This window comes from Ambystoma mexicanum, chromosome 7p (assembly GCF_040938575.1).
Source record: "Ambystoma mexicanum isolate Mex_15411 chromosome 7p, UKY_AmexF1_1, whole genome shotgun sequence".
Classification (NCBI taxonomy): domain Eukaryota; kingdom Metazoa; phylum Chordata; class Amphibia; order Caudata; family Ambystomatidae; genus Ambystoma; species Ambystoma mexicanum.
Window position 1 is genome coordinate 346,443,509 of NC_090939.1, and position 23,011 is coordinate 346,466,519.

At 44.1% G+C, this 23,011-nt stretch overlaps 1 protein-coding gene across 4 annotated transcripts in view; it reads right to left on the reverse strand.

Annotated features, from left to right (window-relative positions):
• NCAM2 (neural cell adhesion molecule 2) overlaps nucleotides 1–23,011 on the reverse strand; it is a 1,850,180-nt gene that overhangs the window by 1,166,065 nt on the left and 661,104 nt on the right. For all 4 annotated transcript variants that reach the window (XM_069636393.1, XM_069636392.1, XM_069636394.1 and 1 more), the window contains exon 3: nucleotides 5,614–5,820. In XM_069636393.1, coding sequence (XP_069492494.1) covers nucleotides 5,614–5,820 — 207 coding nt within the window. The remainder of the gene's footprint in view (nucleotides 1–5,613; nucleotides 5,821–23,011) is intronic.

A 23,011-nucleotide genomic window follows, 5' to 3' on the forward strand; every position in this document is an offset into this window, starting at 1 on the left:
CATGTATGCTGCACACACTGTCTATGTTTCTACATGAGTAGCTTAGTATACTGGATAGAACTTCATAATAGAATGCTATTTATATCAATGCATTGCTTAATGCACTAATTAGCTCATGATATTTATCCCAATGATCCTTGACAGTTTTTGGTCAGCATTATAAGAATCCCTTGTACAGAGTTTTTATGAAAAGTAAATGCACATGTGATGTCATCAGTGATGTCATCAATGATATTTGTGATTTCATCTTTGATGTCCTGGGTGTTAGTGTTAGCAGTGCACGGTGGCGCGAGTTATGGTTGCTTATGTTACCATAACTGCCGAATTTCAGGGGTTTTTCGGTTTTACTTTGAACCATAACGTCCCTTTAACAAAGTGTTTTCACTGAATATATATATAAATATGTTGAAAAATGCAATTGCACTGGAGAGGGGCCCCTTTAGTGTGGCCCTTCTATGAAAAGGGCGTCTCATTCTCTGACAAAAGAGATGCTCCAGGTAGCATCTCTCAGGGTGGGGGAGGGAAGGGCGGAGGAGGGAACAAGCAATCCTACAGAACAGAAAGGTTGATATACTACACTACTTTGCAAAGGTGGGGACCACCACAGCATAGCAATGATCTAGAACAAGGGCGGGAAGTAAAGCTCCCTCATAAACTACAGATAAGTGGGGCAAGACACGAGATTCAAATTGATCATTATGGCTAGATCTTACGGAGTGGTCTTCGGATCCCTAAATGTGAAGGGCCTTAACTCACCTCAGAAAAGATCAATGCTGGCTCGTCAGTTCAAGCAGTCTGGAGTTGATGTATTATTTGTTCAGGAAATGAAATACACCCAGGGGGAAGAGCGCAAAATTGTGGGTAGGGATATGGGAAATTCAGTGTGGGCATCAGGCCTGCAGGAGAAAGGGGGGGGGGTGGGAATTCTGCACAAAAAATCCTTAGGCCTACATATAGAACATGTATATAGAGATGAAAAGGGCAGATTTGTAGCCTTGAAAGGTAGGTTGAGAACATGCATGGTAACTCCCTGCTCCGCTTATGCCCCAAACCAAGCCCAATCCACCTTTTTCAAACCAATGTTTGATTTCCTAGAGGACTGGCGGGAGGTACCCTGATTTGCAGAGGGGATTTTAATGTGGCAGCGGAAAGAGAAAAGTACTGGCACTCAGTGGTGCGGAATATCCACACCCCACCCATTTACAAGGTGATAGATTTCTGAGCCTGTTAAGAGAACACCATCTAATTGACTCTTGGCGTATAACACACCCAGAGGGTAGATCCTACACCTTCTACTCCCCCCCCGCATCAGACCTTCTGAAGAATAGAATACTTTTTGCTAGGGGCCAAGGAGGAAGGTGCCATCCTGAAATCCACTATAGAGGTGGTGGCCTGGTCAGACCACGACTTATGCACAGTGGACCTAGACCTAGGTTTTTTGCCCAGACCCGAGCGCAGATGGATCTGTAATGACTTCTTGTGTAGAGACCCAGTATTCAAAGGGACTCTTGCAGAAGCCACCACCATTCTTTTTTTTAATTAATGATGTTGACGGAATGCCACTTAATACAGTCTGGGAGGCAGGAAAGGCCATGATCAGGGGGCTCCTCATAGCAGAGGGTGCAGCCAAGAAAAGGCTCAGGCAACTCAGAGAGGGGGAATTGAGAGCAGAAATATCCTCCCTGGAGAGGACCCTGAGGCATCATCCAACCCACAACGTAGACTTGATAAGTCAAATTAAGGGACTTAGTAGAGAATTGAGAGACATATGCCAGGGCAAAGCACTCACGCAGCTTAAGTATCGTAAGCAGAAGTTCTTCGAGAAGGGGGATAAGGCCCACACAATGCTGGCAAATCGTCTAAGAAAACAAAGAGCGGATAGAGCAGTCCACAAGATTAACGATGAATCAGGCTCCCCCCTCACATGCCCGCAAGTTATAGTGTGCTGGTTTGCACGGTTCTACTCTGAACTGTACACAACAGAGGTAGACGAGCATTCCCCAGCTATAGATAGATATTTGTCCATGCTCCCCCGACCACCAATAACGGAAGAACACCTTGGAGTATTAAACGACCCGATCACCACCTTTGAAGTTCAGGGAGCAATTTCTAACCTAAAAGCAGGTTCAGCGCCAGGACAGGACGGCTATACACCTGCTTTCTATAAAGCCAACAGTACCTCCTTAACCCCCTTCCTCACCAAATTATTTAACTCAATTTTGGAAACGGCCCAAGCACCTAAATCATTTACCGAATCCACGATTATCGTAATCCCGAAGGAAAGCAAGGACCCCCTAGAATGCTCATCATACCGCCCAATCTCCCTCATAAATGTCGACGCAAAGATCTACTCTAGTATCTTAGCGGCTCGGTTAGCGGTAGTCCTACCCCAACAGATTCACTCCGATCAGGTTGGGTACATAAGGGGAAGAGAGGGGGTAGATAACATTAGGAAAACCCTGGATCTCATGGCGACACTTCGAGAGGCAGGAGAGGGCCCCCTTCTGTTATCGATCGATGCCGAAAAGGCGTTTGACCATGTTGAATGGCCTTTTCTGCAGGCAGTACTGAGGTGGGCCGGTCTGGGAGGCACATGGATCCAGGGGGCGAGAGCACTCTATCACACAGCCCAAGCCAAAGTATCAATTAATGGAATCGTCTCGGCATCGTTCACCCTCATGCGAGGCACAAGACAGGGCTGCCCGCTGTCACCCCTAATATACGCCTTAGCTATTGAACCATTTGCCCAGGCCTTAAGATCAAGCCCCCTGATTCATGGAATTCTGCGAGGAGGTGAGGAATACAAACTAGCTCTGTTCGCAGACGACATTTTATTATACCTCACCCAACCTACAGAGTCCGTACCTGCCCATTTTCGAGAACTATTCCGATACGGGGCCTCTCGGGCTTCCCAGCCAATCTACAGAAAACCATAGCGGTCCCTTTAAAGCCTGACACTGATTCGCTGGAGCAATTAAAGGCGGATTGGGGATTCCTAGTGCAACCCCACTCTGTGAGATATTTGGGCGTCAACATAACAGTCCCCATGTCAGTCCTATTTTAAGCTAACTACGTCCCTCTGTGGAAGGCCATTAAAGCGGACGTACATAGATGGACGAAGTTACCACTGACCTGGGCTGCGCGCTTCACCTCCATAAAAATGAATGTCCTACCTCGATTTTTGTTTCTGTTTCTCCCTATAATCGTCCCAGAGTCGTTTATGACCGAGGTCAAAAAAACGCTCTAAAGATACCATTGGGCCGACAAGAAACCCAGAATCCCATATTCCACAATGATTCAACCCAAAGAGTCAGGCGGCATGGGGTACCCAGATTTAGAGGAGTATTACAGAGCATCCCAGCTTTGAGTCCTATCAGATCATCTCTGGGAAAACCCCGAAAAACAATGGGTGGCCATAGAAAATGACATCTTTGCACCAGTCACATTGGGAGAATGGATGTGGGTCCCTCCACCGGCAATGATCTGCAGAATACGAGAGCACCCAATTCTGAAAGTCCTGTGGTCCCTGTGGCGCCCCTCCCGGGCAATGAAGGGAGTTACTACATGGCCTTCCCCTTTTAGTTTCATCTGGGCCTCCCCCATTCGAGATTTTATAGCTGAGGTGAAACATTTTCAGCCGTGGCTCGAGGCAGGGCTGACACGGGCGGGTCAGATGTGGAGGGAGGGTACATTACTTACTTATGAAGAAGCACAAGAACCAATGCGAGGCAACGAGGTGACCCCCATGCTGTACTTGCAGCTACAAAGTGCACTGAACGATGTTAGGTGAGGCACAATGTTAAAACGTCCCCTCACTCCATTCGAGCAGATATTAAGCATCCCCCAAACAACGAAGGGTCTCATCGCACATATGTATAAAGCCCTGCTCATGAAAGGTCATCTGAAACATCCCCAATCCGAAACCAGGTGGGAATTAGAGTTGGGTCTCGCAGAACAACCAAATGTCTGGGATACTATTTATAAAGCAGTGTGGACATCATCAATCTCAGTGCAATATAAAATGCACAATGCACGCCTGCTGGTAAGGTGGCACTACACCCCCCAAAGGCTGTCCAAGATGTTTCCCGGCATGTCTCCCCTCTGCTGGAGAAGTTGTGGTAAAATATGTGATTATTGGCATCAGTGGTGGGACTGTCGGGAAGTGCAAACGTATTGGAAAGAAGTTCTGGGGTGGATACAAGCTATAGATGGGATACCCAGAAATTTAACCCCAATTTTGGTCCTGTTCGGATTAGAATCAGACGAAGAAGACTCCAATGTGACTTTCACACACATACCCCGCAATCTAATGCTAGCAGCGAGGGTCTGCTTAACGATAAAGTGGAAATCCCCATCCCTGCCCACGAAGAATGAATGGGTTACTAAAGCGCACGCCAATTACGAGATGGAAAGCCTCACAGCAGCTGTCCAAGAGACTAAGAAGAATATAAATATGATATGGCTGCCCTTCCTAGAATTCTATTAATCACACTGGGATACCATAAGACAAAGCTATAGAAACACACCATCGTGAACAACGAGAAACACACAGAAAATCGCTCCCAATGGCCCATTGACCCACACCAGATAGTAGGAACTGCGCAAAACAGTGTTCCAAGCCTTATACAAATATCCTTCCTGAAAAGTGCGGAAAAACAACCTCACATTCTGTTCAACAGGATTTAGTTATATCTTCATTTGAGCGGTTTTAGGGAAGGGACGGGGGGAGGGAGGGGAAAGAGGGTTGTGGTACAAGTGTCAAGTGTTTATTTATGTATTTGTTATCTTCATATTTTTGCCGTCTCTTTCATTTCATGTTCATTCCAAGGTTACTATAGGCATTCCAGGATACATGGAAAAGTGAAATTGACATGTACTGTTTTGCACTTGTTGGAAAAGAAAAAAATATATATAAAAATGTTAAAAAAAAGTTGAAATGACAAGAACAACCCAGAAAATAATTCTAACATAGTATTGTAATAAATCTGTGTATTTCTAGGATATAAGCAGATAAGTGCACAGGAGGATCATACGGTGGATGAATAATGGAAAGCGGATGATCAGCAACATAGTAAAGGGAGTAAGTTCCTGGTTAGTTTGTTTGCATCCATCACAGGAGAATGAAGCAGAGGAACTGGAACGGCAGTCAACAATTTTTGGGGAAAGAGGTGTGAGGAAAAGGGAGAAGGCAGACTGGGAGATAGGTTATGCTGGTTAGAGGGGTGCAGGTGGGAGGGGGTGGAAATGTGTGGTGAAGTGGGAAATGGAGTCAAAAGAAAATGACAGCCGGGTGCAAGTGGCATAGTATGCTGAAAAGGAACATGGGTTCATACCATCAAAGCATGCTCATGTTCCGGACCTTATGATTGGCTGGCACCACTCCCTCAAATGCAAATACGCAGGGACTGGTTCATACATAGCTATTCTTGTTAAAACAATTCTGACCCCCATCCCTTCCTGTATTATTACCAGACTACTCTACGATTTAGAAGTTCCAATATTTCCATTTAATTTTTCATTGACATTTAAAACAATCCTTGCGTACTCAGCAATACAGTTCTCACAAAACAACAGTTTTTACAGATTTTAAGAAATTAATAACAAATATCTTACGATAAATTTCCAAAACAACGGTAGCTTCTTGACTTTGTCCTTTAGAGTCAGTTGCCTGGCAACGATAAATACCAGCATCTTCTATATTTGCGTTGTAAATCGTGAGCCGTGACCGGCTTCCTTCTTTCTGTACTATAACCCTCTGGCTAGAAATGATCCTCTCTCCTTGTGGGTTGTACCAGTCGATAGTCTCTGGTTCACCAATTGCTAAAGGAAAAAAAAAAAAAACAGGAATACATACATTTTAGACATAAAGTACCTTCTCTCAATTTTGTAAATTAACTAAAATTGGGTGGGGTCTCTTATGAATGTTACCAAATAAAGGAACCTATGCAGATACTGTATTAAACGAAAGAAAGAACACGGTCACACATTTAACACAGAAGAAAAAGAACGTGGTAATTCGTCTGAAGTCATTCACAAAGCAATTGCCTGCTGTGGGTTGAATTAAACATCATTCTGTTGAGGAATAGAAGGGCGATATGATCAAAAACGACATTTGCTTGAATTTGCACATGCACACGTTTAACCTAGAACAAGCACGCTATTTAATACCTTCGACAAATACACAATTACGAAGACATTTAACAGTACATTTGATTAAATATTGACGGTGATACAATGACACGACACACCATTAGCACTTCATGTCAGTATTCATCAACTTATCAGTGCTCAAAGTCTGATTCCTGACAGTGTATGTGTGACACTGACATATCAGTAAATGACACACAAGAAGAGTGCTGCTGGGTCACAAACTGTCAAGTACTGTTTTAGCTGACAAAATTAAAGTTTGTAATTTCTTCATTTGGGCAAACTAAGATCTGTGTGCAAGATTATAAGGCAATGTTTACGGTGCGTGAGGCACACATAATATGCATAACATGTTGCCAGTAATGGAATACAGAATTTATCAAACAGAATATAAATGTATTTATTTATTGAACTTTTGCATGATGCCTATACACAAGTGTTTCCAGGCGCCACAAGGCAAGAAGGGGGTGGAGGAGGGAGGAAAGATGGGAACTCAAAAGAAAAACAACAAGAACAAAAGAAACAGTTACATTGGCCTTGTGACAGTCCTACCATGAACATGCATGACAAGGTGATAAGTGTGAGGGAGTGGGGGAAGAGGGAGAAGTGCAATAGTGGAGGAGCCCAAGAGGTGGGGGCTGGTATGTGCTATTCAGGCCAGGGCCGCAAATGTCCTGGGAAAGAGTGGCGATGGAGGGAAAAGTGCAGTGGAACGGAGGACTGGGTTAAGATAGTCTGTAAAAGGACACACGAGGGCGAGTGCTAACATGCAAAACTGGCAGGGACTGGCAGGGGAGGTGGTCTGTTCCCAGTATAACTCCGAACGGACCAGGCACGAGTTACAGCGGCAGGTGGAGAAGGGGGAGAGTGAAGGATGAGGAGAAAAGGAAGGTCTTGAGAAGTTTATGGAACTTAAGAAGACCAGGCTCAATCCTGAAAAAGGTGGAGGCTGTTCCAGAGGAAGGCACCAGCCAATTAAAGGGATCTACCTCCAACTCTCTGCTTGGAGAAACGTTTGACCTGCAAAGAGTTGGAGGCAAAGGATCGAAGGATTCTGGGTGGGTGGTATTATGGGAAAGAAAGCTGCATATAGAGAGGTCCCACGCCCCAGACAGCCTTGTGGATGATGCAAAGGGTTTTGAATTTGATCCTTGCAGTCACTGGGAGCCAGTGGAGAGATTTTAGGGCTGGAGTGATGCAGTTCCTGGGCTTGAGGCCAAGGATAAGTCTTGCAGTCCTATTCTGGATTAGTTGGAGTGGGCAAAGGAAGGAAAGAGGAATGTTTATGAAGAGGCTGTTGCAGTAGTCAAACCTAGAGAGAACCAGGGCTCTGGAGAAATTGAGCTTCTGGAGGAAGGTGAGGAAAGGTAGAATGCCCCTGTGGGGTTGAAGATGAAAATTGGACTTCTTGGCAAGGTCTGTGATGTGTTGAGAGAAGGAGAGAGAGGAGTCAAAGATGATCCAGAGGTTATTTTCCTCACAAGTGGGTGAGGGGACCAAGATCCTGGACAGAGAGTGAGGGGGAAACTAGGAGCAGGTGTCCCAATAAGAAGGATCTCTGCCTCCCTGGCATTGAGGCAGAGATAATTGGCAGAAAACATGCCTGTATAGCAGTCAGACTGTCAGGTATAAGGTAGTAATAGGAGGAGGAGGAAGTTGGGGAAGTCAGCCAGAATAAGAGCTGTGTTTTGTCTGCGTAACACTGGATGTGAAGAGAGTAGGGGGATATCAGGTGGGCCAGAGGGGCCAAGAAGTTGTTGAAGGGCCATGATGATAGGATAGAACCCTCAGGGACTCCAAGCTAGGGAGTGAGGTGGGAGAGAAAAGGAAACCTTTGAACTTGGGAGGGTCTGTTAGAGAGGAATGAGGTAAGCCACAAAAGTGCCCTGTCAGTGATGCCTATGGTATCACAGAGATGGTTTATGAGGATGGAGTGGCTGACAGTGTCAAAAGCGGAGGAGAGATTGAGGAGGATCAGAACAGAAGGAGAGTTAGAGTCCAGATTAGAGAGTAGGTCTTCTCGGCTATTCAGGAGAGCAGTTTCAGTGCCTCTGGCTGCCCTGAAACCGGTCTTCTCGTGGTCATGGAGGCAGCCAGCCATTTCGGTTTGAACGGTCAGTTGGGGAATGACCAGCTTCTCCATGAGTTTGCCCAAGAAAAGGGTGATAGAGATAGGTTGATAGTTTGCCGGGCATGATGGATCAGCAGACAGCTTTTTTAGGAGAGTGGGCACAAAGAAGTGCTTGAGGGAAAGAGACTGTGGTAAAACAGTGGTTACAGAGGTCAGCCAAGGGAGGGGGGAGAATGTCGATGTTGTCATTGATGGTTCTGGGGAGCAGGGTAACACCTGTTTACAGCAGACTTCCATAGAACAGACAACTCTAGAGATCTCCTCTGGTGCAATGGGAGAGAGGAAGGTGGGTATGGGGAGGGTGGGAGTCCGGAGATATGCTCTGATATTGCATTTATAATGCACCTGCATACAAGTGTTTCTAGGCACGAAGAGAGGGGAGAGAAGGGGGGATGTTGGTATTGGGAGCAGATAACAGAGAGGACAGGAGATCGGAATTTCCGAGGAAAAGTGGGAGCCAGTGCTGAGCATAAGCCTGGGAAGGAGGAGGAGAAGAGGAGACTGCAGTATGATTGGTGAATTCCCTGCAGATTTTAAAGAGTTCAGCCGTATTGTTAGTGGATACAGAGATGCAAACTCGGACATGAGCTCTTATATACATATATACATATATACATGTATTACAGGGCCTGCGATAGCTGCCCTGCAGTTATGGTTAAGTTGCTCTTTTTCAGTGGCTTATAACTTTGACCCCCCTGTATGAATCCTCACCCAACTTTGAAAAAAAGTGTATGCCACCTACCCCTCCCCCCCACCCTCCAGAATAGTTCTGTGAAGTTTAGTGTGGTACCGTCCAGGGAGGCCAAAATTGTAAGGGGGGTCCCAAAATGTGTGGAAATCCTCATAGAAGCAATGGAAAAAATAATGCTATTGCGTACAGCTCAAACTGCTGGACGAATGTTCACCAAATTGCACCAGGAGTGGCAGATTGGCCCTGAAAGTGTGCTTTTGTAAATGCAGTGTTAAACCGTCCAGTAGTTTTTTAAAAATGGGCAAGAAGTAGGTCATAAAAAATGTGTGATTTTGGGTCATTCCCGCTGATTGGATGCTCAAACATGTGAGGTGCATCATAGTTTTTGAAACGTTCACCATATTGGATTCGCGGACAGACACTGGTGTCTGCAGATAGTGGGGTGAGGAAAAAGTGTGGAAAATAAATTTGGGGTTATGTCGTGGCCAATAGAGGGCCAGGACAAGGTGGTGGAGTGGAAAAAAGTCAATAGGGAGCTGTTGTTATGGTTGAAAAAAAGTTGTGCAGGTGTCGACTTGTCCAGCCACACCCCAGAAGTCTGCAAACCTGCACATGCCATTTGAGTCTTTTAAGGGGATTAGCCAATTTGGTTTTGTGAGTCTGTAGGAGGAGTTGAAGTGAACAGGAGTACAGGTAGAACGTGTTTTCTTTGATGGGTGTAGTGAAAATGTCCATAGCTATGGCTGTGAAGAAGCATAGTGTGTGGATGACTGGAGATTCCTGGATCCATTCATTGAAGGTTTATAGTGAATCTGGTGGCATCTCTACTTGGACGAAGTAGAAGCTTTGTGGTATGCAGATTGTGGGTTAAACTGGGTAACCTTATTGCCATTCTTTGAGAGGATGGCTCACTTTAAATGTCCAGATATTATTGTTTTGCATTGTGGAAGCAACAGTTTGGGCTATGTGACACCAGGATCTTTGCAGCTTGCACTGAAGGATATGTTGAGAAGCCTAATGTAACTGTTTCCAGCTGCGAAGATAATTTTTTCTGAAATCAGTTGAAGAAAAATATGGAGACGTACAAATTTGATTTGTCTTCAGATGGAAGATGGTAGACAACTTCTGATTGAAGGTGTATGTGCTTTTTGATATACTTTAGGAATTACATCTTTTCACAACGAAAATATCGAGTTGAATGATGTTAATAATTTTCGACTGTCGGAAATCAGATTTTTCTTTTAAATATCCAAAATGCACTGAAACTATTTTTGTGAACTTGTGAAGTATTTTTTAGTAGTTGTGGTAAATAAAAAACAAAAATTAGTAGCAGTATTTTGTGAAAGTTGGAAAAAATTCAGTAGAACTTGTTTTAGTTCAATATATAAAACCCCCAACAAATAACAATACAAAAAAAGGTTCTTTTAAGAGATACCATTTTTGAACGAAGGAATAATAAACCATTCTAATTCCTTCACCCCACTCTTGGAATTCTCTAGGTGTCCGCGGATGATCATGCTGTCTTCGGACCATACAGGCTGCAAAAATTCCTGTGTATTTTCATTTTTAACTAGATTTTTTTACTGTGAGAGGTGACTCGTAAATGGAACCTTTTTTGTGTTTCTGGCTTTCATATTTTTTGGGTTTTTTGTGTGGTTTTTTGTACGACATGTGAGGTGGTAAGGTGGGGGAGGGAAGGGAAAAAGGGGCATCAACCAAAGATATGGACGGGCAGGTGGACAGGGGAAGATATTGGGCAGGCCTTAAATGTAAGGGTGGGGGAAGTGTTTCTCATGCTGCTTGACCGAACCCTCGAAAGTACATTAAAACTGGTCCGCTGTGTAGAACTTTCTGTTGCAGTACATGCAGAGAACTATGACCCTCAAAAAGTAAGGATCAACAACCTCCTGTATGATATGCAAGGCAGCTGGCAGGATCCTCTGCCCCACAGGAGTACTCTGTGTGGTGGCAGGAGTGGTTGAGAAGATGGAGCAAAGGACTTTAACCCGCTTCTCACTGAGAAAGAAACAGCCTTTCTGAAAGCAAAAGGGTGGTTGGATCTCTTGTGTTGGTGCATGGAGGTGGTCCCAAAGGAGTACTGCTCATGGTGTCTGCAACTGAGTATGACCCCGCACTGAATGCATTCAACACGGGCAGCCCGAGCCTTTGCCCCCCCGTCAACGGTCTTAAAGAACCACCACACACATGACTGTCTCTGGTCGCTGGTGGTAGGCTCTTCCTCTACCTATTCTTCATTTTCTTTGTCATCCACTTTTAGAAAGAGTACTTCTTTTCAGTTGCTAATGTTTGCAGCATTCAACAAATTGTCACCAAACTTTGCAGAGAGGCGCACGCTGATTGGATGTTTGAAAATGTGAGGTCTGTTATCATTTTTGAAATAGTGGCCATATTGGATGGGTCTATCATGGCGTTTGTCCACAGACAGCACCGTGAGGAAAAGAAGACTGAAAAATATATTTGAAGTTATTTTGTGGGCGTAAGAGGGCTTGGAAAGGGTTGAGGAGTGGGAAAAAGTATATATAGTGCTCTTTTCATAAGTGAAAAAAGCTGTGTAGAAGATGGTGTGTGTGCTGTGAATTCTTGTGTCCATGGACGTTATTGGGTTTGGGGTTGAGGGGGGCTAGGTGAGTGTTGTTATTTAAAGGTGCATTGTACATACTTGTTACATTGTTTAATTCAACTGTAGTGGTTATTGACAGTGACCAGATTCTTGTGGGCATGGCCGTAGGCGATTTTAATACAGTAAAGTTTTTACAGTTATTATAGGTAATATAAGGGGAGTATATCGTATTTGTAATATGGTGTAATGATGTTATTGAAGTGTATATGACATTTATGATTGAAGTACAATTGAGGATAGTCCTCCTTGATCTATCCTCCGCCTTTGACGCAGTGAACCATTCTATCTTTATTTATTTTATTTATGTATTTATTTGCATTTTTAAAGCTCTCACACAGCCCGCGGGCATCGAGGTGCCGTTACAGGAATTGTTGTTTTTTTCAGTTGCGTAATTGTATTTTTTTCCTCTTATTTGCATATTTATAACGTGCTTAAATACCCAGAGGTTTCTAAGCGGGGACTCAGGGATCAAACCTGTGTTACTTTGTGTTGTCTTGCTTCCAAGGCGAAAACGTTGCAGCTGAGATATCCTCCAAGGACAAATCATTGAATGCCTCCATGATACCTTTGGCATCACAGACTGGGCGGTGGACTGGCGGACTTCTTTCCTGACTAACCACATTTCCAGTTGCAACTGGGCCACTTGCCCTCCATTACATCACTTTCTACCTGCAGCATCTCCCAGGGTTCTATCATATCACTGTGACTCATTAATATGTATCTCACCCCTCTGGCTCACCTCATCTGCTCCTTCTCACCTAATTTCCAGTGTTATGGTGATGATACACAGCTTTGCTTGAAACTTCCCCCTACTACTTTCGTATATTCCTCTCTGATCCCCGATTGTCAGACCGCCATCCAGGCATGGTGTGCAGCTAACAATCTTGCCATTAAGATGAGATTATTCTTATTGGGACACCTGTGCCCTGTTTCACTTCTACTTTCTGGCCGCTGTCCTTGGGCTCTCTTTCCTCGCCATCCTGTGAGGCCAAAAACATTGGGGTCATTTTTAACTCCTCTCTTTTCTTGACTCCTCACATGTTGGACCTTTTGAAGAAGGGGCCTTTGAGGTTCACCTCTTTACAGGAGTTCTAACTTTCCTTTAATTCTGCCAGAAGCTGAATGTTTCCAGATCCCTAGTCTTCTGTAAGCAATACTACTGCAACATCCTCTTTGTGATCCTTTGTTTCATAGGGCCCCTTTAGCTAATCCAGAATAGGGATGCAAGAGTTATGCTTGGCCAGAAGGCTAGGTATCATATATCGGAGGCCATAGCATTTCTACAGTCGCTTCTGCTGGTTCTGCTGGTTGTAAGGATGACATTGAAGACCCTCTGCATCATCCTCATGGCTTTCTGGGGGCTGGGACCATGCCATTTCCAAATGTCTGTCCCTAAATACTCTCCTGCTAGAGCTGTGTCCTTGTTTAACTCCAATCGTCTGCTTGTGAGATACTTCTACAAACAGATAGGGGGAGGTAGATCTATCTGTTTACCTGGTGACTTTCTCTGGAACAGTGTGCCCCGCACCTTTTAGACATTGAGCCGGACTTCCTTAAGTTTCGGTAAACTTTTAACACCTCTGCTTTTGTCTTCCTCTTTCCCTCTCTTGTTTATCTACCCACTGATCCCAATGCCACTGAGAGTGAAGGCCTGGTGCCTCATTAACTTCACAAGATCGCTAAACCTAGTTGACGCCAGTACCTCCTCCCCTTCAGTGCTGTGCTTGAAGGTCCCCCAATTATCCGTGAGATATTGCTACCAACATTGTACACACAACCCCTTGCAGCGAATTTTCATCAGAATTAATTTGATATGTGATGTCATCAGTGATGTCATCAATTACATGTGTGAAGTCATCTTTCATGTCATGGGTGTTAGTCTTAGTAGTGCAAGGTGGTGGTGCGGGTACGGAGGTTTAGCTTACCATAACTTAGCTTACCATAATTTAGCTTGCCATAACTGGCACATTTCAAGGGGTTTCAGTTTTAGTAGTGACCATAACGTCCTTTTAACAATGTTTTTTCACTGAATATATATGCTCAAGGAAAACACTTTAGTTGCAGGGACGTTAAGGTGAAACGCTGGAAATTCAGCTAATCTTCTGCCGCTTGCTGTGCAACCTATTACCATAATTATGATATCAAAGGCACCATCCCTGATGACATCATTGAAGACATCACTGGTGAAATCACTAATTACATCATCTATAACTTCACTGATGGAATTTCTGATTAGATTAAAACACCAACTGGCTATGGCCAGTGCTCACAGCCTTAGGCCGTACCCACTGTATAGTTTAGCACCTTAAGGGGCCACTAGCCATGGGCTTTATTTTAGAATACTTCCAGACCACTAGCCATGACCTTCAACCATATGCAGTGGACATGGCCTTCGGCCACGGCATACATTTTGACTGCATCACTGGACATGGCCTTCAGCCGTGCCCATTGTACTACCAGACCAATAGCCATGGCATTTGGCCATGGTCAGTCTATATTTTAAAACACATGCAAACCATTGTTCAAAGAAGTTCATCAATCACAGACTGATTTTGACCTGTTTTGAGAGTGGTATTGTTATGTATAAAAGATGTCAGGGTTTAAGATCTCACAACTTGTTTAGGAAATGCGCAATGAGATTTAATTATTTGGATCACACACTTTGGTTAAGCAGTGTGCTACATGCCCGTTGCTTTATGGACAGGCTCTTGGAGACTGTTGTGATATATTGCACCGCCCCAATTTAACACATTTAAGTAGAATGGAAAAGGGAAAGAAATGACCTGCTGAAAGAATAATATATGCCAGGTACGTCTGGCCCATAGCAAAAATCAAAAGCTGGCACCCATGAATATGTGCTATGTTAGTGAGCAGCTATCTTAAAGTAAAATATACACATGCAGTTTAATTGACCTTCCCCTTAAAAGTGTGCATGACAAAAAAGCGTTGGGCTTTTAAAAATAGTTATTAACACAAGAAAAATAACCTGAGAGACTAAATGTTCCAATAAATATGCTGTAAACGTATAAAAGGTGCTCACCTTTTAAACCCAGCAATCTGTGCGAAATATTCCCCGGAAAACTAAATCCCAATAAGAAACAAGTGATTGTGGTCTTGTAGGTAAGCGTCTGCACTGGGAACATGACATCCTGGGTAAAAGGGGTTTCTTCAGCCTTCTGAAAACAAAGTTAATGTGTCCACCCACACGTGTCCTTTACTTGTGCACTGAAAGGTATCCAAAATCAGGTGATAATAACTGCAACAGTGTCCAAGATTGCAACCTCTCTTGGCATTGGCTGTGCAAATATACCTTATTTACTTGCCCTCTCACCATTTCCCCTCCTCACCCCCATATCTGTCTTTCAACAATACTCTGCTTTATAATGGTAACTTGAAAAATACACATACCATAGTATCATTCAATTATATAAATACTTTTTTCAGCAAAAGGCAAACAGTGACCTCTCTGAGAGCACTGGGAACATAGAAGATCTTTAAACCATATTGGTGCATATTATTATGGATATATATAAAAGGTAATTCTAGTTTGTCTTGCACGTTCAAGCCGGATTTGCAATTCTCCATGTATTTGCAGCTCCTTACCCAGAGACAGAAGTGTTTTTCATATGGGCCTCATCACAGCTTGACAATTAGAATACAATACTTTCAAGTGGCCACCATACCGGGTTCCAGCTTCGGGTACCTTCACTGGGGAATTACCGGGCCATTCCAACATTGGAGGACCCGGTAATTCCTCATAAAAAACCCCAACCCCATTCCCATTTGAGCCCCCATAGGGCTCAATGGGAATGGAGAGGGAGCTAATAACGGGCCCGTTATTAGCTCCATGGTCCCCATGTGGGACCGACTAAGGATGTCTTGTCTGACCAGACGCTCTGTGTGGGCCCCGCTAGGGGACCTCGTAATAAGGCATCCCGTAATGAACTGTGCCGGTCCCCTACCGGCACCCTTCATTACGGGAGCGCCAGGGTCGTAATGAGGCCCAAGGACCGACAGTAGCAAAGATTGGAAAATATAATGCAGATGCCATTTGTTTTCTTTGTGTGTTATGAGATATTTAAAACTAAGAAATCACACGGCATCCAGGAACATGGACTGTCTCCCATCTGTGTAGTAGTGAATAAGGGACCAGCCCGCACAGGCCATGTTGCTCTAAGAGATCAAGTGGTCTTGAAACTTGTGCTAATTTATTAGACAACATGCCCTGAGAGCGATGGAACCTTTCTTACTTTGAAGCTAAGCAGGTGAGTCCTGGTTACTGCATGGATGAGAATCCTGAATACCTATTTCGATTGTATGGACTACAGCTAGCCACGGCTATGTGTAGGTTTATAGCCTGCTTGTTTGACCCCCAGGTCCTCACCAAGTGCTGCCTGCATCTGGGCCATTTCCCCCTACTTCCCAGATGGTCTTCTCACCTCCCTTGCCTTCGCCCATTCCCCCACAACACACAGTGTTTCTGTGATGCAGTTTGCTTACAGATGTCAGCTATTCGCGGCTATAGCCAAGGTTACAGAAAAGCTTTGTGTTCAAAATTCAGTCCCTAGACCCGCTACAAATTCCAAATTTCACTTGATATCCTCTTTTTTCCCCTAATCTATCGCCTGATGGCATTTGCATGTTTTTTTACCTGGAAATCTCTTTTTTTCCTGCATTTCTTTTTCATATATCCTGAGCTAAAGCCATGGATTTCTCTCACATCAAGAAAAAGAAAAGATGGCGATTGAAAATATTACCAGTTGTAATAGCTCCAAACTCATTATCATGCCCACAGCGTCCTCATTCACAAAGATTTGCACTGGAGGAATTGACAAGTTACACGTGAGCATACTGAATTTTTCTGCTGGCTGAAGCAATACCTGATTCACAGAACCTACAATGGGAGCAAATCTGGGGATGCCTTTAGCCGTATAGGAACTTGTTCACTCTATGTATCATGACCGGGTAACCTAAGAAAATGCAGGCATGTAGCTATGTGAACATGTCTGCTTGAATATGTATGTCTTCTCTTGCAAACTATATCGCAAGGAGGCCCCATCAACTTACACACATACCCGACCTCTGAAACTAATGCATGGCCATGTAGTGTTTTTCCTGGAAAATTAGCCCAAAGTCCTGGACCCCCTGACTTGTTGGAGCTCACTCACCCTTTGAGAAGCATTTGATCCCACAGTAGCTCATTTTAAAATAAGCAGAAATAGCTAGGAAGAGCCAATAATGTTTGCACGTATGTGCAAACAGGTCCTCCCTGTGCAATTTTCATAATGTGCACTGTGGAATGCTAAATAGACATGCAAAGTGAAAGCAGAAGCCTCTTTACACCTCCCTTTTGAATCCACGGAGCAAAATGGATAAACGCCTCCAGCTATGTATATATGGAAGTCAGCGTTTTACAATGATTCCCCATGTAATCTGCCTGCTTTTTTTCTGGTGTAAAAAGCAGATGGATTACTTGGGAAATCGTTGGTTTGGTGTTGTTTTTGAAGGTGGAGGGTAAAAGAGAAGTATAAACGTCACTCCCGCTCTGCCCCCTTATTCCACCTTCGAAAACAAAAACAATGTCCTGGAGTGTAAATGAGGGCATTACGACAGGTGTAACACCTTTGTGAGGGACTTTTTCACCTTCATTCACGCTCCAGGGACTTCCTATTGGAGCCACATGAGAGCTCACTTTGCTCCAGACATAATTTGACGGTGGGGACCTGGTACATTTGCACTGAGCCGTAGCCAGGTGCCCACAGCCAAATTTGTGTTATTTGCACTGTAGGGTGCAAAGGTAAAGGGCAAATTGCGGCATGAACGTGTGTATGCTGCCTGTTTCCCTTCACATTTACTACTCTGCAGTGCAAAGTGAGTAAACACTGCCTGGCATGCTGGCATGCCAGGCAGCATTTATTTTTCATTGTGTGTGCCACTTGCACTGCTTGCATGGCAAACAACACTCACAATTACAATTAAACCATGTATGGGAGGGTTTTATTTACATTGTGAACTGCTTGGCATGCAGGCTTGGTAAGCAGTGTTCACAAATACAATGAAACCCTGTCCGGCATGCAAGCATGTCAGGAAGGGTTTAATTGTAATTGTCTCGACTGCCTATGGTGAGCGTAGTTATTTTTAAAACAACCTAGTGTCCACTGAGTAATGGCTGGGAAATGCCACTGATTGTTTAAGGAGAAGCTCAAGTGGTATACCCCTGTCTGATGTCTATGTTCAGTTTATTTAATGTATTTATTGTGCATTTGTTGGGCGGTTATACAGTAGGTCAATTCTGCTGCCTGAATTAAACGGGCATATTGATGATGATGTCATGTTCTGCAAAGCTCTTCAAATAAATCGGAGGGGTATTTCCCCTCAGTTCTCATTAGCACCAAGATGCCATGCCAGGCAATAGGGCACATCATGAACTGATATAAAAGGGTGTCCTTCGTGTGCACTTCTGTGTGCATTATTCTTATAAACATACATGACACTTAATGTCTAGTTATTTCTAGTAGTGTTTAGCAACAAAAACAAGAACAATGGGCCTCATTATAAGGTTGCCTGTCCAATAACAACTGTACCAGTAAGCTTGCAGGTACCGTTGTTACAGGACCAGCAAACTACGAGTTCTTCTCGCGGGTGCCTTACCGCCCGCCACGTGTGACCTGGCTGGCTTACCGGCACCAGCGAGCAGACCATATGGACGCACCGGCACCATTGACGAATGGTGCCGGTGCATCCGGCCTCCCCATTCCCGTTGACTCCAATGGGACTCATATGGGAATGGAGACTAATATTTAACGGTGCCCGTGTATGAGCAATTACCTGGTCTGCTGGGGCTCTAATGCCCTGGTAATTGCCCATTCCAGGGTGCCAGTAAATTCATGTCTCCGGCGCCAGCCGTGCCAGTATTTACCGGCATGGCTATCGCCAGGGTCGTAATGAGGCCAAATGTATTTCGTATGTGAGTGTATATCATCCACAAATAATTGTTACTTGTTTTCTTTTACCATATTTTTTGTTATGTTTTTTGTTATGGTCTCATAATTTTGAATTTGTTCTAAAGCCCATTCTGTTAGGGTTAACACATATAAAAAACAAACACAAAATCATGTGGTGTCATGACGCGAAACATAAACTGATACAGAGCAGACATAAAATACATGTGAATGAACACAATTCTCAATATATACATAGTAGGACTGTGAATAGGTCCCTAGAGTGTTTATGAGTGAATAATAGTGAAACGGTTATTTGACTATTTTTGTTTCTTTAGGCTTTAATATTTTAGAGCCCCCATGAGTTAGCATCACCCTTCCCTGGGAAGCCAGGAATAAATGGGCTTGAACACACCGTCTACTGACTCAGGAGTCACCTTTCCCTAGTAGTCCAGGCCCACAAGTTCACTCACGGGAGACACACCACTAGGCTCTAGAGGTTTTACTCACAATGAGCATTTTTTGGACAATACCTTTGAAATTGTTTATGTTCTTCATATGGTCTTATTGTGCATATATTGAGTACGTTGTTCACCAACATTTCTAAAAATTGTTTGGGTTTTGCATATGGTCCTACTATGTACATATTCTTCTCTCTTTGCAATGTTAAATCCTATTTTATAGAATGTCCGAGGATTTTGGAATTTCAACTGTAACATTTTCAAGGGATCTATTTATCGTGAAATGTTTACATTTGATGGTGTCCTTTAACCCTTCATCAATTACAATATTAACTTTGGCAAAACAGGGGTAAAACACGGGGCTGTTGCATATAGCAGATGTTGGCATACAGTAAAATGAGATGGCCTTTTCCATCGTGATTGAATACTTAGGAATTGAGATGTCTTTCTTTTCATAACCATATTAACTGTGGGGGATCAACAGTCAGTGGAGCAGCACATCTGAACATTTTGATGAATAGCTAGGAATAGTCTGTGTGCTGTTTTTAAAAAAAAAAATGTGCTAGAAGGACTAGATAAGTATAATCTATGAGAACATGTTTTCGATTATATTCCTTATCTGTGGGACTTTTGGCTTCTTGCTCTCTGTGTATGTCCATTAGGTTGGTGTCATGATGCCTACCCCCGGGGACCCAGACCAAGTCCAGCAACCCCGGAAGCAGGCATCAAGTTATTCTAAGCAAGCCCAACAACCCCTGCTAGGGGCTATTATTTGGGTGCATTCCTGGCTTCTATGGCGCCAGGCACATATGGAGAGTCAGTCCTGGCGCCATTGGCGCCAGGCTCATAGATTAAAACTTACCTGATGCAGACCATGCTGCAAACTCACCTGATGCAGACCATGCTGCAAGAGCTCCAAGCCAAAAGAGGCTTGGAAGGGACTACTTTACCTAGGGACTATTTTTATACTTGGGTGGGGCTGGGGAGAAATACTTACCTGGGACAACTTTGGAGGCTATTTAAACCAGACCCGAAGAGAAGCACATGCTTCGCGTTATTCTGCATCCAGCAGTGTGACGCTCACCGTGCGTGAAAGTCTGCATCCAATCTTCTGCCACGCCCGCCTCGAGACTGGAGCTCCTAGAAAAAAGGATAAAGAAGGAGAAAAGGTTAGAACAAGAGCAATACCTTTGATCCTTATCTGAATTCCCGATCCATTGCGCCTTCGAGCTGGAAGAAAGAAGTTATTTAATGCGCGTCGCCTCGCCTGCAGCAGCGCCGCGCTGAACTCACCAGCCTTTGCAGCATCTTCACATTCCACCGCATCCTTCTGCATGCTCCCGCCGCACTCCGGCACCTAAGGGGAAGACAAGAACAGCAAGGTGAGCCAAGGGAATACAAAGAGGCAATATTAGTTACCCCCCATAGACTTACCTGATTTTACCACCGGGGGTACTATTCTTCTTCACGGGTCGGCGCAGCTTCCACTGCATCCTCGCCGAACCCCGGCCCCTAAGGGGAAACAAAGGAACAGCAAGGTGAAACAAAGGGACAAACAAGGGGAAACCTCCTCACCACAATAGACTTACCTGATTTTACCGCCAGAGGCATTATTCCCCGATACTTCATATTTTCTCTCAGCGCATGAATAAGGGAGAATGCAACAGGTTACATATTGACATTATTTTATCGAACTGTGTTGGATAATACAAATCCTTACCTGAATATTAACGGTTGCCACGAGGAACTCTTCGCTAGGGTCAAGCTGCAACCTGCAAGGATTCGGACAAGAGTGAAAGTCAGACATTTGAACTCTTATGAACTACATACTTACGGCGTCTTGGGAATCTCAGAGTCAATATAGAGCTTGTGGCTAGGAATCATGAAGGGAAGGACCAGCTGACGTTCAAGGGCAATCATTATATGGAGGGGACCGTAAGGCTCGGTCTATCAGCTAACCACCCACAATATGCCACTCTGGGGACTTCACTCTTTCCAGAGAGACAGACCTGAAGCAAGGACTCATCACATCAGCAGCTACTGTACAGGGACTACACTGGACCCAAGAAGACACCCCTCTTTCTTGGGAGCATAGCTCAGGAACAACATGTTTGCCTTAGAAGCAAGACAACACAGAGCAACACAGGTCCGATCGCCGGGTCCACGCTTAGAAACATCTGGGTATTAAGCGCATTATAAGTAACCTTTCATATCATATCATCATATCTTTATGTGGCGGATCAGTATTTTATTGGGGATTCGGGACCACCCCAAGAAAGCCCACAACTAGACATTTAAGGAAGTAGACACTCACACCCAGAGCAGGTCAGAGCAAGAACGTGCAAGCAACATTGAACTTGGCTTGTATCCGTCCCGTTTGTTATTTTTGTCCTAACATGTACCCCACCCCTAAGAAACCGATGTACACTTTATGGTGGAGTGAGTCTTGTCTGTTGATACTGGTGGCCATCCTGACAGAACATAGAATGTATGGACTTTGTAGGTTTAATAGTAGCAAAATTATATTTTTCTTTTTTATCCTCTAAATAATTATTTGCAATTTCTTAATTCAATTACGACATTACTATGGGCATTTGGATATAGGACAAATACAGTAGAGGGATGCATGCTGTAATTTTGCGTATATGGCGACAGAACAAACCTCATGTGCTCTCCCACTGTCATAATGCTCATTTGCCACCACCTGCTCATATTCAGTGGTGGCAATTGTTTATGTGCAGCTGAGCCTGCTCTGCTGACATTTAACCATCCAGTTTACAAGATTAAGCCTACTCATCTGTTTACCAACCTCTATGAAATCCACTGGAAAAGCACACAAATATAAAAAATGTAATGCTCAGTTGCCATGATAGCATTAAAAGCTTCACATATGTATGTGCTGCTGTACCCCCTATGAGTTACAAAAGGATCCTCATAAACTGTAAGCATTAATTTTGAATCCTTCAGTTGCCAAGCGTCTCTGAGATATGTATAATATTAACATCTGAAAACCTATCACTTCTTAACATGGATTGGGTTCCTTTAGACAGCCCTAATCTCTTGGCTATCAACATGACAAATAATACGTCAGCAAGGAACAATATTTCAATGTGGTAGGGTAAAAACACAAGCTGAATCTTTCAATTCCTTGAAAATGTGCTTCTTAACAATCTCCTTCTCCCCTGCTCACCCACCTCTATTTATGCTCTCCCTCTCCCCGCTCACCTCCCCCCTTTTACTGCTTGTTTCCCCCCTCCTTTTCACCCCCCTGCTCAGTTAGCTGATTGGTCGCCTGGTGCACCCTAGAACCTCACAGGTCCCTGGCTCCCCTGCCATTCCTGCACTCGCCTCTGGGCTTCTGCACTGTTGCCTGGTGCTACTGCACTATGCCCCATGATTGGGGCAACCATTGTGTACCTGTGCCTGGCCCCTGCTGGACTGTGTGCACTTGTCCCCCTCCCTCGGACTTCCTGTTCAATGAACTTGCTCAACCTTGTATGTTCTACACCCAGCAAGTCTTTCTGTCCAATACTCCCTCTTGCCCCCCACCCCCCAGTTTTGGTTGTGCTTGAAGCGTTCATGCTCAGGCACATTGGATGACCAACTCCCAAGCAATCTTGAAATGTTCGCCAGACCAGTACTGTAGTTCATTATCTGTATGTTCCCTTCCCTCGTCCCCCCTTTTAATTTAATTTTAATTTTAATGGTTCTCCCCCCACCCTTTGTCAAGCACTTCACTAGTAGATATGCCTCTGTACCTAGTATGCTAGTTATTGTTGCTAGATCATTCGGAAATCCTTAAGGTTTAAAATGACAACTGCATTTCCTTGTTCCCTTCCTGTCATGAACACTATGAAGCACTTCACGTGTGTATAAGAGCTATGCAAAGACACAATTACAATTACTATTAAAATCACCATCTAGGAAAATGATGGAACCAATATTTCAAAACGTTTTCATTGCTCATATCAATGATAGCATGAATAACAAATTCAGTTA